This window comes from Propithecus coquereli, unplaced genomic scaffold, assembly GCF_000956105.1.
Source record: "Propithecus coquereli isolate 6110/MARCELLA unplaced genomic scaffold, Pcoq_1.0 Scaffold165, whole genome shotgun sequence".
In the NCBI taxonomy this organism is placed as follows: Eukaryota; Metazoa; Chordata; class Mammalia; order Primates; family Indriidae; genus Propithecus; species Propithecus coquereli.
Genome location: NW_012141080.1, coordinates 4,088,149 through 4,104,595, shown reverse-complemented (window position 1 = coordinate 4,104,595; position 16,447 = coordinate 4,088,149). Strand labels below are relative to the sequence as shown.

Genomic DNA, 16,447 nt, shown 5'->3' with positions numbered 1-16,447 from the left:
GTCTGCCCCCAAGACTGAATGCTTGGCCACTGTTGTTAACCGGTTCTCTGACTCTCTAAGAATTTAAAGAAGGGGGCCGTGGCAGGGGCAAAGGGTTAGAGGAGGGATGGTGGTGAGGTGACAGATGGGCAATGACATTTTCATCCATTGGTAGTATCAGTATGACAAAGAAAATACGGGGTCGCCAATGAAGGGAGACAAGGCCATAGAGACCACTTGGTCTGCCTCATTTTACAGAGGAAACCTGAGGCATCAGGCAGGAAGGAGCTTGTCCAGGTCGCGCTATGATGATAGCAGACCAAAGGGTGGAGCCCTGGATGCCTGAGTCTCTGGACATAGCCCTTCCCCCCCACCCCGCCCCCGCTCCAGCTGCTCTAAAGAGAGAAGTTGCAGAAGGACCTTCTGCGGCACAGCTACCTCTGAATCACCTGCTTCCACACTGGCCCGCTCCAACCTATTCACTCTCCAGCAACTTGGGATCTTGTAAAAGTGTCAACCATGAACTAAATCTCTGCTCAAAACCTCCTAATGACTCCACATGGCTTTTAGGACAAGGATAAAATGGTCGCCGTGGCTGCTGTGTGGCCGTGCACCAGCCGATCAGTTACCACGCCTTTTTTCTCTCTTCTCCTCCTCACCTGACATACTCTGGTCGGTTCCTCAGACGTGCCCAGGTGTCATATTGTGCCTGGAACACTCTATGTCTTCGCTCTTCACATTTTCACCTCCCACCCCCTCCTCATCCTTCCAACTCCAGTTCTCAGATTAGTTCCCCAGCACGGTGGTCCCTGAGCCTCCAGAAAAGGTGCTCAGGGCCTCGTGTTCCATGGTGGCAGCATCCCTTACTCCTCCCTCCAGTGCGGTAGCATCAGCACCGCCATCGATGGCTGCTATGCCTCGTTGGTAAGTCTGTGTCACACCCAGACTGCTTCTCGCTATGCATCTTCCTCCTTCCCAGCTAGACTGATTTTTCCTCTTAATGAGGGCAATAACATTCCGAAAAGCAACTTTGGCCTTTCAGGTGTGTCGCTGGGGAGGTGGATGGGTCCTCAGGGTGATATAATCTCGGCAAAGACAAGTCCACATGTTGGGAGTTCCTGGCATGTGTCCAGGGGGCAGAACCATGGAGCTAAATGTTCCTTAAAGCCTAATTATGTCTTATGTGTTCATGGAAGGTGATGTTTAGAAAGGGGCTTGTGGGACAATTTCTCTAATCCATGAGAACCTGGACTAGTGTCCATCAGGGTAGGTACACTAAGGGAGCTGACATTGGCCATATCTGACCCTCGCCCCAGGTTTTGACAGCAAGCTACCAATTGGCTGTCCTATTTGCTGCTCTAGTTCTTCTGCCTGTAAATGCCAAAGTGTCATTGAGTAATTATATTTTCTAATCAGATAATGATAATAATGCGATAGCAATAACAATAGAAATGACAGCAGCTAACACTTGAATTTTCTATGTGCCAGACAGCATCTAAGCCCCTAACCTGGTCCCCTTTTTAAAATTCCATATAAGAATGATGAGATAGGTATTACAGCCATTTTTTAGAGATGAAAAAACAAGTCCAAAGGAAGTTAAAGTACTTGCTCAAGGTCTTTTTCACCTGGAGATCAGAGACGCTAGGATGAAAACCAGCTCTGACTGAAGCTCTGCACCCTTAAGTCCAATACCATTTCAATAACTTAAATGTTGTTCTTGTGGCCCCTTTTGTTCTTCCTACCCTTGATTCCTTCTACAAATATTTATCAAGCAACACTAATGTGCCAGATACCAGGCTCAGTGGTCGGGACACAGGGATGAAGAGATTGTACCATCCTTGCCTTGCAACCTAGAGTTTAATTTCACGGACACAGGCTGGAGTTTAATTTCATGGACACAGGCTGGAGTTTAATTTCAGCTTGACAGCTAACATCAAGGACAGTGTCACCTGAAATCCTCCCCTCCTCCCGAGGATCTCTCAGCTCCTGGGAAACCCCAGGCTGTCCTCAACTCATGGAGAAGAAAGCTCACCAACGAAATTCATGGAGGGACTCCATTCCATCTCACGCTTAGAGAGTGCCTACCTGTCAGCCCAGCCCAGCACTTAAACACATGCGCTCTGCATTCAAAAAGAGGTCACATGCCAGCTCTTCCTCCTAATAGCTGTGTGACCTGGAACAAGTTACGTAACCTCTCTGTGTCTCAGTGTCCTCTGTTAAAATAGGAGTACAATAATATCTACCTCATAGACAATATATGGAAATTATTGGGCTAAATCTGTTTTAGTTCAACTAATATTGAGTGAATAAATCCAGTCTCAGAGGCCAAATTCACCTATACAATATTTATGATAAACGTCGTTCCTTTGAACCACTCATGATTTACTGTTAAGGAGTTAAAAACAATGAGGATAAAGATCAAGTGAGGCTTTTTTAGACATAGACATAGCTTGGAAGAAGTGTTTTTAGACTTACATATTTTTAACCTAAGGCCTATTGCTGATATGAGGAACCCAGCCACTGGCTGTTGGCACCAGAGTCTTCCGGGAGCAGGGAGGTGGGAGCTGTTTCATGACACATCTCAGGCACGTCTCTGACAATTCGGAAGGCAAGGGCCTGTTTCCTAGGGTCAGCAGTCAGAGAGGGAGATTCATAACCATTCCCGTAGTCCCTGGAAGAGCCCTTCCTGCTGGCGTGCAGATGCAGTCAATCCTCATCGCTTTGATTATTTATGGAGGACACGGATGGAGCCACTTTGTTCTCTTTGAATTTTCAGGGGTTCCATTTCCCATCATTGCAGGCCCCTGGGGACCCAGGTATCTGGCTGCAGTGAAATTTTCCTTCTCCCCTGGGGCACAGGGTGGGGCAGGCAGAAGAAAGGAGGAAAGGTGCAGGCGTTTCTGAGGCCACTGCTATGGTGCAGTACCAAGAGCACTGCGTGGGGAGTCCCTAGCCCTGGATATCTGGGTTCAGATTCAATCTTCTGACTAATTAACATTGCAGCCTTGAAAACAACACCGAAACTCTTCCTCTTGGAAATTGTAACAGTTAAATTGCATTGGATGTTTCTCATGTGCCAAGCACTGCTCCAAGTTCACAAGCAATACCTAAGGCCGGCACTAATAACCATCCCCACTTGACAGATGGGGAAACTGAGTCTTAGCGTGGTTAGGAAGATGGAGCAGAGATTTAACCCAGGGAGTCTGACTTTGAGCTCATACTCTGCTCTCTTCCCTGTCACATACTATTCAACACAGAGGGTTTTACAAGGATGTTAAATGAATAACATTCTCAAAGAGCCTAGCTGGTGACTGACAGAAGTTGGCGCATGTTTTTGTTTCCTTCCAGCTCTGAGCTCCCATGTATGTGCCTGGTAGTTGGGGCCTGGACAGATACGGGCTCAGCACAGCTGGGGCATGGGACAATGGAGGGGTGACGGTGGGACAGCCACAGGAACCACGAAAAGGGGACCCCATTTAATTTATACTACATACCAGATGCAGACAGCAAATCTGGGAAGAACATTCAGACTGTTGAACAGCACAAGCAAGAGCCCCAAAGACTGCTTAATCAGTTGAAATTTCCAACATCGCTGGGAATGATTTTTTTTTCCCCTGGGATTAACTCAATTGACAGGGCCCTTCCTAGTTCACCAAGTAACTCTTTTTGAATATAGAAAAAAAAAGTTTCGTGATGGTTTTTTGGTTCATAAATGTTTACTGCATTTGCCATGTGGCAGGGACCAGGCACAAAAATAAATAAATAAATAAAATAAGTAAGACCCAGTTGCTCTGATAGAGGAGCTTATAGATTTAGGGGGAAGTGATAAAATAAGCAAGCCAGCACTTACTGATGTTACTGACAGCTAACACTTACTGTATGCCTGGTTCTATGTTAAGTGCCTCTCAAGCATCAGCTCATTTAACATGCAGAGAGATGCTCTGAGGAATAAATGTGTTGTTATTCTCCCCATCATGTGAATCAGGAAACTGAGCAGTGAAGTGGCTTGCCCAAGGTGGTGGGCTTTGGACACAGACCGTCTGACTACAGAGCCCAAGCCTCAGCTGTCCCCCTTAGGAGAGCCGAGAGAGGAGGATGCAGAAAAGCCAAATACACTGCGCAAAGGGAACACTAGCTGCTGGGAACTAGAGCAGAGAGCTTGGGGGTTGAGGACAGGCACTTTACGGAAGCTGCAAGTCCTTCTGTGGTACTGGAGTGAGGAGGAATGGAGGGAAGGTGGCCAGAGAAAAAGAGAGGGGGAGAGGCTGGATGATGGGGGACGGAACTTATGCTCAGAACAACGGTAGCCACTGCCGATTATAAGCAAGAAGCGACAAGAGCAGGTCGGTGCACTGGCAGAACCCTTCTGGCTGCAAGTAAAGAGTGAAAAAGAATAACGAGGAAACTGTTAACTGGCTGCTGCAGTACCCTGGGTGAGAGATACTGGGGCCAGAAGTGACAAAGCAGTAGGTGGGATGGAGGGAGGGAGGTGGATATAAGAAAGGCCATCCCTATTGCCTGGAATTCTTTACATGAAGCCCCCCTCCCCTCCCCCACCACAGCTCATCAAGGCCCCCAACCAGCCAGGAATGCCCGTTCGTGCCTCCACGTGTCAGGAAGGCCCTCAACGTCCACTCCTGCCTGATTTACCTCCACATCATCCTCGGATTGGGGAAGCCTCCCCGAGTCCACCCCACACCTCCCCTACCCCCTCCGGGTCAGCACTCAGATCAACTTGTATTATTATGTCTCCCTTTGGTAGCCCTTAGCAAAGTTATCCACATGATTATCTGATTTATAAGCCCATCGTCGATTTATAAGACTTCACATTAAAAGAAGATAATCTGTCTTATTCGCTACTGATTTCCTAGTATCTAATGCAACATTTTACAGAGTAGGGCCTCACTACGTAGGTGTTCAATGAGTGAATGATTCAAAGAATGAATCACAGGATCCGTAAACTCGAAGCATGTTGGAGAACGGCTAACTGTGGGTCGCTGGCTTGAGTCACTGGCTAGATGTTGGAGCTTCTCGTGATCTACAGCGGTTTTGCTTTCAACAAAATATACCCCTGTGGTGATGCTGCAGATGGCCGTGTTTTTTCTGCTGAAATTGTTTGGTTGCCCCACATGTCCAAATCCCTCAGCACCCTGAGGGTCCTCACTGACCCCACGCTCTCGCAGTGAAACGTTAAAATGATGTGTGGTTGGTCAGTCACCCAGGGAGGACCACAGATGCTGTGGTGGGGAGCCTCATGGCACCCTCAGTGGATCACACCGCTCCCTCCTGTGGCGTCTCCTTTCAAATCGCTTGAATGACGCTGGGAAGTGCCCCATCTCTAACAAATAGAACGCGATCATTGAGTGGCAGCCTTTTAGCTCTGTCCGAAAGTTAAGCCCTGCCTTCCTGCCCAAGATCTGTGGCCCAGCTCAGGCTACTGTTGAGGAGCAGCTTCTCTCAACCTGCTTATGTCCTGCAGATACCTTCATTGGATGCCTATTGAGAAAACCTCATCTGAGCCCTGTGGAGATTCAGAGATGCTTCACCCCACCCTCCCTGTGATTTGCACTTGGGGCCAGACCGGAAGAACAGCCAGCTGTCTTTTGGTTGTCTCTAAAATGTCCTAAAACGAAGACCATGCCGTGGCAGGGGTGGAGAACATGCCCAGGTGGAAGGAAAGAAAAGAATTCGAAAATTCTTTTGCCTGAGGGGACTCCTTTGGCTAGATAGTGTCTGTCTGTCTTTCTCTCCAACTGTGTATCTTGGAATAATTTTTAGTTTTACAGAGAAGTTGGAAAGATGACACAGACACATCCCACATACACTTCGCCCCAATTTCCTTACTGTCAACGTTGTGCATTGCTATGATCCACTTACCAAAACCAAAGAATCAACACCGGCACCGTACTATTAACTAAACCACAGACTATTTGATTCCATCAGTTTTCCATTCACGTCCTTTTTCTGTTCTAGGGTTCATTCAGTCCAGGGAACCACATTGCATTTATCTGTCATGGCTCTTTTATCTCTTCTGATCTGTGAGAGTTTCTCCATCCCTCTTTGTTTTTCATTACCTTGTTGGTTTTGAGGCATACTGGAGTATTTTATAGAATTTCCCTCAATTTGGGCTTGTATGGTGTTTTATCATGATTAAATTGGGGTCCTAGGTTTTGGGGAAGAATGTCATAGAAGTGAAGTGCCATCTCGTTGTATTGTCTCAGGGTGTGTGTATAATGTGTACATGGAAGCAGTATCTTTTCTGCATCCAATGTTTAGCCAGAAGTAATTCAATGAATATTCATTAAGTCCTTCCTATGTGTCTGGTGTTGTGCCGGGTACTATGAATATAAAGAAATCTCTCTCTCTCTTTCTCCTTACTATTTATAGACTACATGTCAGTATTCTGCTAAGCTCTTTGTTTCTCACTTAATCCTCCCATGAGGGAGACATTATCATTTCCATTTTACAGAAATTGAGTTATTTGACCAAAGCCACCCAGCTATTATTAATAAATGACAGAGGGGAAGGTGGGATTCAGCTTTGTTGGTCTTCCCACCACACAACCCTGCCTTCCCTGGCTAACAGCTCTGCCAGTGAAATGTTGCTCAGAGGATGAACCCATACACAAATGAAAAACTGTGAGGATTATCCTATAGCTTTTACGAAAGGTTTAGGGTTTAGACAAGGGAGTAGAGGATGGCTTCTCAGAGGAGGTGACATTTGAATTAGGAGAGAAGATCACTCTGGAAGGGAGACACAGTATGTGAAAAGGCACAGAGGTTCAAAGAGGTCGGAGTGTTCTGAGAAGAATGAGATGTCCAGTGTGGCTGGAAGGGAGGGTGTGAGGCAAGATGCTGACTTTGCACCTTCCCAAGGACGTTTTATGGAGAGTTATGTGAGAGAGGCGCATCTCATCTCCCCCGTCGGTCTGGTGCTAAGGGGCTGACTGGGCGGTGGAGCAGTGAGAGCAGGAAACAGGGCTGGGAAGCATGGGGCATAGGCTGGCATTGACTTTCATGATCGCTGCAACTTTTCTAACCACCAGCTTCTGTAAAACGGGAATGGTGCTCACCGCCTACAGAAACCTCTGCTCAGGTGATATGGACCATAAAGGGAAAAGACTCTGAAAACTGGAAAGCATCAAATGTCAGACTCAAATGCAAATAACTTCATAGTCACAGTAATGGAACTGTCCAGAAATTGAGCACACCCCAGACAAAACGCTTAAAGTCACAGGAGCTTCATGGATAAGGCCTGTTAAATGGGATTGACAGTGAAACCCTTGAAGTTCCTGACGTGAGTTCCACTCTACTGCTTAATTTTGTTACTTTCTCTGTAAGGAATGGTGAGCCAATTTTCAACCAGATTTTAAAGATTTGATTAGGCGCATCACCATCTCGGGCCCATCTGGTCATGCTATTGTCATAAGAAAACAGCATCTACAAAGATTTGGCAGAGCAGTGGAAGCACTTGGGCAGTAACAATGACAGTGTGTCTTGCTCTGCATTGAATTATTTTCCTATGTTACATTCACGTCTCCTTAAAATCACAGCTAAGATTGGTGTTCCTCACGTGCTGTCTGCAAATTCCCCATCCCAACCTTTGATGCAAATCAGAAGTCTAGGTGCCAATTAGGACTACACATTTTACATAAATCCAATTGATATATATATAATAGGATAAAGGTAACTTTATCCTAATTAGGTTTAATTTTGTCATCTCATCAAGTTAGGAAATGGGCCACAGTCTTTTGGCTCTTTTAAACACTGGGTAGAGGTTAAAAAAATAAGTGTTAAATGAAGGAATGAATGATTTGGGTTCTCCCAGCATTCTGGATTGTTGAGCGGGAAGAGAATGGATTTTGGAATCAGCCAGATTAGGGTACGAATCCTAGTTCTGCAATTTGCTACTCGAGTTTTCTTCAGGCCTCTCTCGGCTCTCCGCGAAGAAAAGGGAGGGAGAGACACAGCCCAGGGAAAGTGGCGGTGTTAATTTCCTATTGCTGCTATAACCAGTGACCACAAACTCAGATTATTATGTTACAGTTCTGGAGGTCTGAAGTCCAAAATGGGTTTCACTAGGCTAACATCAAGGTCTTAGCTGGGTTTGTTCCTTCTGGAAGCTCCAGAGGAGAGTCCATTTCCTGTCTCTTCCAGAAGCCACCTGCATTCCTTGGCTCACAGCCCCTCCCTCCATCATCACAGCCAGCAGTGTCTCATCTTTAGACCTCTCTCTGACTCTCCAGCTTCCAGCTTCCAGTTTTAAGGACCCTTGTGATTACACTATGTCCACCTGGAAAATCCAGGCTAATCTCCCCATCACAAGATCCTTACCTTAATCACATCTGTAAAACCCCTTTTGCCATGTAAGGTAACATGCTTATAGGTGCCAGTGATTTGCATGTGGACATCGGTGGGGCCACCATCCTGCCTACCACGGCAACAATGCATTCAGTGGCTGCACTTATCATATATGTCAACTGGTGATGGGAAGCACCTCTAATCCTTTCTAGGGTGTCACAGATAATGCATAGAAAAGTCCCCAGTGGGGCCTGCCCCCACTATGAGAACAGTGGCCAGATGTCATCTTGAGGGTCACCCGGTTCTAACTGGGGAGGACATGGAAATAGTAGAATTTACTGTAACAGTTTTGTTGAGGGGGTTTATTGCATTTCAGCACATATTTCTTATGAGACACCACAGAGAAGTATTATTCTGGTCTCAAAAACCATTACTAGATATTGTTTCCCCTAGTAACCACTTTGTTTCCCTCAGATGAACACTAGCTCACAGGGATGATCATTTTCCTCTATCTTTACTATTAGGAAGCTAAAAGACACAATTTTCTACATCTTCAGCAAAGCTTTAGGATTTTCCTAGCTTCGTCATCCCTTTTCCCCAGTTCCTTCACCTGTTTTATATTTTATTAATAATTCCTATTGTTGGTAGGATCTGTGAACCCAGAATAAGTTATGGTAAAAATGTTTGTTATTTCCAGAGATTATTTTTCTCTTTTGTGAGACACATGCCCCAGATATATTCCTCTTTGTTCCAGGGACCCAAAAAAATAATAACAATAAAAACGTGAAATGAAACATCATAGGTGCCAATGTATAAATACACTCAGCAGAACTGAGTTTAGCATCATTGTAAAGACTGAAGCTTATGCTGATAATATGAAAACAAGTCTTTCAATGCTTTGTATGCTGAGCATGCTAAGTTCATAAATGCCAGCGTTTTAAACGTCTGGCTTGCTGTTAGCAGATTCACTGGAACTGGAATCCATTTCTTTTCTAAGGGATGTTTAGCTTTTATTATATCTTTACTCATGGTCACAAGACATTGGCAAATTTAGTAAAGTGATTGAAGATATTCTTCTTCAGGCATTCCTAAAGTTTCATATCCTTGCCTTCATGGTTTTGGATGTGAGCATGTTTTCTTAGAAAGGAAAAAAAAAAAGAAATGGGCTTTACATTGCATAGGATTTTGATTGTCATAGAAAGACAAGATTAAAAAAAAATCAATGTTAGCAAAACCTCCAGCAAAAATACTTTTGAGATATACCCAAGTGTAAGACTTCATTTCTGAGTTAATCAAACCACAGAATTACCCACTCCAAAAACCTCTCAAACCCTATTAGATGGTGTATCAGGACCTTCTCTTATTAATCTCTGTATCCTTAGAGTCTAGAACATGGAATGTGCTTAATACATATTTGTTGAATTAGTGTGTAATACCTTCCACTTTCAGAAAGACTAGAGTTCTACCCAAATCCCAGCAGACTGTGCCAGGCACACAGTGGTTGCCAAGTGGCAGGCATGCAATATGCATTGAATGACTGGCACTGAGGCATATCCAAACCATGGAAGAAATTTCCACCATCTCTGACCTCCAGAGGAGCAGTTTTGACTTCCATTATTTTGCCCCTTGGCAAAGACACGCCCAACAGATAACACTGACATGTACAACCACTCTAATGGGTGTATTTAGTTTTATGTGTAATTGTCAGTGTGCTAGCACCTTTTTCCCATTCAAGAAAATACATCAGAACACAAATGAATAAGAATGTCATTAATACAGGAACTATCTTGTATCCACTGCAATTTGTTGAGAAAGTAAGTCATCCACCATCTTGGAATTTTAAATAATATTGGTAGTGCATGACTTGTGAGGCATCTCTCACAATGATAGACAACATTTCATCATGATACCAAGACCGAGACAGCTTCTTGACAGAAACCATCTCTGAGAGCCACTGTGGCCTCTCACACCATCTTGGAGACCTTCCTAAACTCCAGAGAAACCATCTCTTGGGCTCGCCTATTCCCAGTGCAATGCTCTGTGTGGGCTCTAGCATCCCTGAGAGCTCCACCAGAACCATATAAGATGACTCCTATTAAGGGACATAGCTCACCTAAGAATCTCATTGTCAACTGTTATGCCACTCCCACCACCATGACCCTAAGGAAGAGAAACCACAAGCAGCCAACTTACCACGCCGCCACCAGCCGAATGCACGAGCACAGACATTCCTTCCCGGAGGTTGGCAACTTCAAAGAGCATCATGTAGGCTGTGACGAAGTTCATGGGGAATGCAGCAGCCTCGGAGAAGCTCATGTCATCTGGGATCTTGTAGACAAACTCCACTGGTGTGCAGACCACCTCTGCCCAGGCATTGTAATTGACAAATGCCATGACACGGTCCCCAATCTGGGTACAGGGAAACAGAAGGTTAGTGGAGGCTAGCTCACGACAGAGTTTCAAGGAGGTATTAACGTTATTGGGAGCTGTCCGTGGTGCAAAGCACCATTATTTTTCTTAACTCATACACTTGTGACCTGTATCCAAATTTTTGAGTTTCATGGTCATTTATTTTATACTTTGATAAAACGAGTCACTTTTAAAAATACATTTTCAGTTAAAAAACAAACCTCTACTTAAGTTTCACAAGTTATATGACTGATTTAATGAACTGCTGACAACTCTATACTTTCCTGCCCACTCATCTTCATCCCGACTCCCTCCTCCCCAGCACCAGGGAAGCTGGTTGGTTGAGGACTCATTCCCTCTTTGAAATTCTGGACATCATTCAAGTTGTAGCAAGAGGCCTGGGTGGTATCAGGACACCCAGTGAAGGTAGAAAAATGATGCACATCCCTCCTCCATTCTTTCAAAACCACCTGTCACCTGGCCAACTTGTGCCCTTCCTTTAAGGCTTCTCAGGAATTTTAGTCCCCATAGCCAAGGATGAGGGAGTTACAGCTAGTCTAGAGAATGGATTCCTCTTCATGAGAGGTTTTTCCATATGTACTTTTGATCACAACAGAAAAGCTACCACTTGCTGAAAAATAACAATGCATTCTGTAATCTTCATTTTTATGTCAGTTATTTAATCTACATGATAGCTTTATAGAATATCATCTCCATTATATACATGACAAAACTGAGGCTAAGGAAGGTTAAGTATCTTGCCTAAGGACATAGATGCTAAGGCTTGTCTAATTCCAAATATCTTTCCATGACATCACAATAATTGCCCACCATGTTTGTATACTATGCCCACCTTTGGTCTTAGTTTCCAGGTACTAAAGATATAATTGTAAATGAGGTGCAGTTCATGCTTTCAAATTGTTCATATTCCCTGAAATTTTCATGTGGCCAGTACTATACATGACAGAGCTTATAGGCAAATCCACTTAGAAGGGATAATATTTTAGTAGAAAATGCAGCCTTAAGCCAAAGGCATGACACTATGATGGTGATGTTTCAGATGATGGTCCAAAAAGATCACAGTTCATTTTTGTATGTGGTGAAGGGTGGGTGGGGCCAAAGGACGTCACAGTAGCCTGCAAGTAAGCTCCATCAAGCCTTGGGGACTTGCCAGGTTAGCCAGTTCTGTGTATATTGGAATAGAGCTACGACAGCCTCCGTTGTGTATGGCTGGCAGTGTCTACAAGGACCAGGGGACAGGGTAGTTCAAAGACAATGGACTGATCCTGACACCATTCAGGCCTGGGTAACGGGTAGGCAGTTGGAGACAGCATCTATGATGCTCTAAGTGAGCCTGGTCACCTCTGCTCCAGCTGCCAGGGCATCCCTGCCAGAGGGTTGGGTTAGCATAATTCAGGAAAGACACCTGAACCACAGAATCAAATTGCTCTGCCCCAGTATGTCTTCTGGGGCTCTCTTGCCAGCAACAGGAGCAAAGCAGAGCCTGGTCTGCTCGCTCTGAGAAAGAGGCAAGCAATTAATAAACGTGATGACCTGATAGCTGGGTAGGGAGGACTTTTTCACTGTCTCTTCACATCTCCTTTCCTTATCCTTGCAAAGCTTGGCATAAACAAAGGCAGGTCTTTTCTTCCCTGTATCTTCCCTGATGCTGCTGGAGAGGGAGAAAGAATCTTATCTGGACTTATCTGCATGTGATTTATGGCTCCAGCTCCCACCTTCCTTCTCTCTCCTCTCTTAAGTCCCTAAATGACTGCAGACTTCTTGGATACCAGAAGGGGTGGCTCTCCACTCTGGTGGTGGAAGCAGTCTGTCCCAGAGGGGAGACAATTAAAAATAAAACATTAGCCAACAATAACAAAGTGGCAGCAGGGGGGTGGAAGTTCAGACAATGTGAGAAAAGGAGAAGGGAAGCCTTGGTCCCTGTGCCTGTCCGATACCAAGCACCTCCTATGTCTCCCAGTGGCCATATTGGAAAATCATCAGGAAAAGCTTGGGAAAATGCATGCTCACACACTTGTGCCTTTGCACCTGCAGTGTGTGCAGTTGGCATTCCTTCTCTTTGCTCTACTTTTGGAAAATCTTTGATTTTTCCTTCAAAGCTCAGCTCAGACATCACCTTTTCCCTGAAGCTTTCCCTGTTGACTAACCTTCCCCTACGAAAGCAGAACCGGCAACTCTTCTCAGTGTTATTAGTATTTATATTTACTGAGTGTTTCCTGTGGGCTGACACTAGTTATACAGCAAAGTTTACTACATTTAATCCTCACAGCAACCCTACGTGGTGGCTTTTATTTCTGTTCCCATTTTTCAGACTGAAAACTGAAGCTCAGGGCAGTTAAATAACTTGCCCAAGACCACATGGTTATAAGTGGTGAAAGAGTTTCAATAGAAGTCCATCTGATTCCTTATAAGATCCTTCATTGTCATGCTGGTCCCACTGTATTGGGTTATTTTACGTGGCTGGCTCCCCCTCTAAATGGGGAGCTCTCAGGGGGCAGAGGCTGGGACTTACTGATTTATGGATTCCCAATGCATGGCTCAGTGCTCGGCACATAGTGAGTGGTGGCTTGATGGATGATTAGGGGCAACTGAACCTTATCTAACTTCTCCATGGGTGAGAAATGGGGGAGGGGAAGACGATAAATCCTGGAGAAGTCTCCAATAGTCTCGTAGGAAGCACCTCTGGGTCTGAAGGGAAAATCAGTATCTGCATGAACTAGAACTCCAGGAAACTCCACCGGGGCAGGGACTGCTAGGAGCTGGTCTTCAGCTAATTGTATATTCTCACTGGTTTTAGGGAGATTCTAAGACAGTACTCTTTCATGCAGCTGGCAGCAGCCTCAGTCAAGGTCATGGTGAGTCTTCTTATTGCTAATATTTTTGCAGAGGGAGAACCTAGGAAACCCCAGGAGTTGCCATATCTACTGTCATCTCCTCCTGGCTGCAGGTACAAAGTCAATCTGCCCAGAGCCTGCCCCAATCCTCTTGAAAACATGAAAGAAATGGCTGCAGTGCCCTGAACCTGGATTCGAATCCTGGTTCTTTGCCTTTTAGCTGTGTGGCCACAGGCAAGGTGCTCCACCTGTCTGTTTCTCGGGAAGTGTAGATCAGGGATGGTCCTGCCTCTCTCACAGGGCTCATCGTGAAGGTGAAGTGATGCAATGTATGTGAACTTGGCTTAGGTCATCCCAAAGATCCCATCCCAACTCAAGAAGCCCTCCTTCCCTTCCGCATCACTCTATCACATCATTCACTGGTATTTTCTTCAAAGCACATATCCCATCAGAAGTTTTCTTGTCTATTCACACGTTACATCTCTGTCACCTACTTCCTCCCACTCCAGTTTGAATATCAGCTGCACCAAGACAGGGGCTCCTGACTGCATCCTCGTCACTGCATACCTGGTGCCAGAACAGCGGAGGTGCGGTTGAGGGAATGAATAAAGACAACCACAATATTCTTGGGGCAGGGGAGGCAGGTGGTCACTAAAAGTCAGATTCTATCCCAGATTTCTGATTCAAACATATACTTTCGTGTCTCTTAATCTTCTTTGGAGGGCTTTCTCATTGTTCCTAAGAAGCTGATGAAAACTAGAGATTCCTTCTCAGAAAACAAAATAAAACAAAAACATTCTCAAACATGCACACCCCTGCCTGTCTCCCAGTTTCAAGGCACTGGTGGATCCCTTGAAGCCTATCTGCGAACCGCTCTGGGAGTGGCGGGGCATAGAAGCCAGGTCCTCTGCTCTTCTCCTCCAGCATAAACATTCTCCGGCAGCACACCACGCACCGTGAATGTTACTGTTGGGAGGTCATCTCACAGACTCAATCCACGTCTCAACTCTCTGTTCTGGAAATGAGGAAAACTGATCTGCAGGGAGGTTCAAGATTTGCCGAAATCTGTACGTAGCGCTGAGGGCAGGGCTAGGAGTAAAATCTACTCTCGGTTGTTCTCTGCCACCCCATATGGATCCCGTGCCAGTCTAGATCTTTGTGGTATTTGTGTCAAAGATTAGCACTGGCTCATGGGTTGCAGTGGGTGTGAAACCTGGTGCATCAAAAAAGCCACGTAAACCTAAGTGCAGGAGCCTGAACGAAAGTCCAGGCTTAGAGCAAAACAAGAGAGAATTGGTTGTGATGAACAAGAACAACTAATGTTTACTTATTTACCATTTATTGGACACACATTATAGGACAGGCATTTTCCTAAAGGCTTCACGTGTTTTAACTCTTCTAATCTTTCTTTCTTTCTTTTTTTTTGAGACAGGATCTCGTTCTGTTGCTCAAGCTGGAGTGCAGTGGCTCATAGCACACGTAACCTGGAATTCCTGGGCTCAAGTGACCCTCCTGCCTCAGTCTCCCCAGTAGCTAGGACTATAGGCACATGCCACCATGCTTAACTAATTTTTCTATTTTTTTGTAGAGACTGGGTCTTGCTTGTTTCCCAGGCTGGTCTCAAACTCCTGGCCTCAAGTGATCTTCCTGTCTCGGCCTCTCAAAGTGCTGAGATTACAGATGTGTGCCACCGCATCTGGCAACTCACCAAACCTTCACAAAAATCCTGTGAATGCATAGATGAATACTGCGTTCTTTTTATCAGTAGTTTACATAGGCAGACACCATGCAAAAAAATCCCCAAAACCAAAAGAGAGCAGTCTTCCTTTTAACTTGTGATTTTTTTCCCCATAGCATATCATTATCAAAGGTGAATACAAATATGTGAATTCATATGAACAGCGTACATGAGCTGCCAAGTACAACTTACATTGAACCATTCTGCTATTTCCTATGTAAGCTGCTTGTATCACAGCTCTCAAATGTATTATTCAAATCGCTGTGAGTACATGTAGTGCTTATTTTTCTTAAAATTGATTCTACTGTTTTAATTTCTTCGTAGCTTAGCATTTCTCTTCTACCCCTACCTAACAACAATAAAAATCTTCCTAGGAGATTTGTTCTGTAACAGCTCCATATTACAGACGAATGATCATAGATTTTTACAGACATTTAAATTGGGGTAAAGAGATTAAATCACCCAAGGTCATGGAGCTAGAAAGTAGTAAAGCCAGGATTTGAATCTAGATAATCTGACTCCAGATAAATAATTAATTCATTACACCCGAGATAAGCGCTACAAAGACAAAGCGATATGAAGCTGCACAACAGGGGAACCTACGAAGTTTGGTAATATTAGTTGAACTCTTTAATTCTCAGTTTCCTCAGCTCTGAAATGGGTATAATATTAGTAAAGGGTCCTTGTGAAGATGAAATGACATAATGTACATGCAATGCACTCAGCACAGTGCATGCAAAATGAGGAAAGAGCAATACATGTTAACTCTTAAAAAGAACACATTGTTTCCTGATCTCATGGAATTCATAGTTCAATGATCAACAGCTAGACAGAGACTCACTGTATTTCATAGAGCAGAGGTAATAGCTGTCTAATAAAGAAACTGAGGGGAAAGAGAGCCTATCCCACTGGCGGTGAGTGTCCCAGTCCCTGGAAGTATTGAAGACCAAGTGATGAATGTCGGGAATATCATGTTCAATGCAAGGATTTGCATCAGAGCATAAGAAGGGTCTCTAACACTGGCATCCACTTCTTTACAGACTCAGGAAAACCGAAAGACACAAACACCATAGAGTAGCTGATGGCATCCAGCATCAACACAGAGTGTAAAGAGTAGAATATTTCAACCACCTGGACAGTGGTTGCACCTGGTTGCACCTGGACAG

The 16,447-nt window shown here is 44.8% G+C and overlaps 1 protein-coding gene across 1 annotated transcript in view; it reads right to left on the bottom strand.

The window, feature by feature from the left end:
- Window positions 1-16,447, bottom strand: part of VAT1L (vesicle amine transport 1-like) — a 133,645-nt gene that overhangs the window by 92,160 nt on the left and 25,038 nt on the right. The window contains exon 3 of the mRNA XM_012641529.1: window positions 10,473-10,688. Coding sequence (XP_012496983.1) covers window positions 10,473-10,688 — 216 coding nt within the window. The remainder of the gene's footprint in view (window positions 1-10,472; window positions 10,689-16,447) is intronic.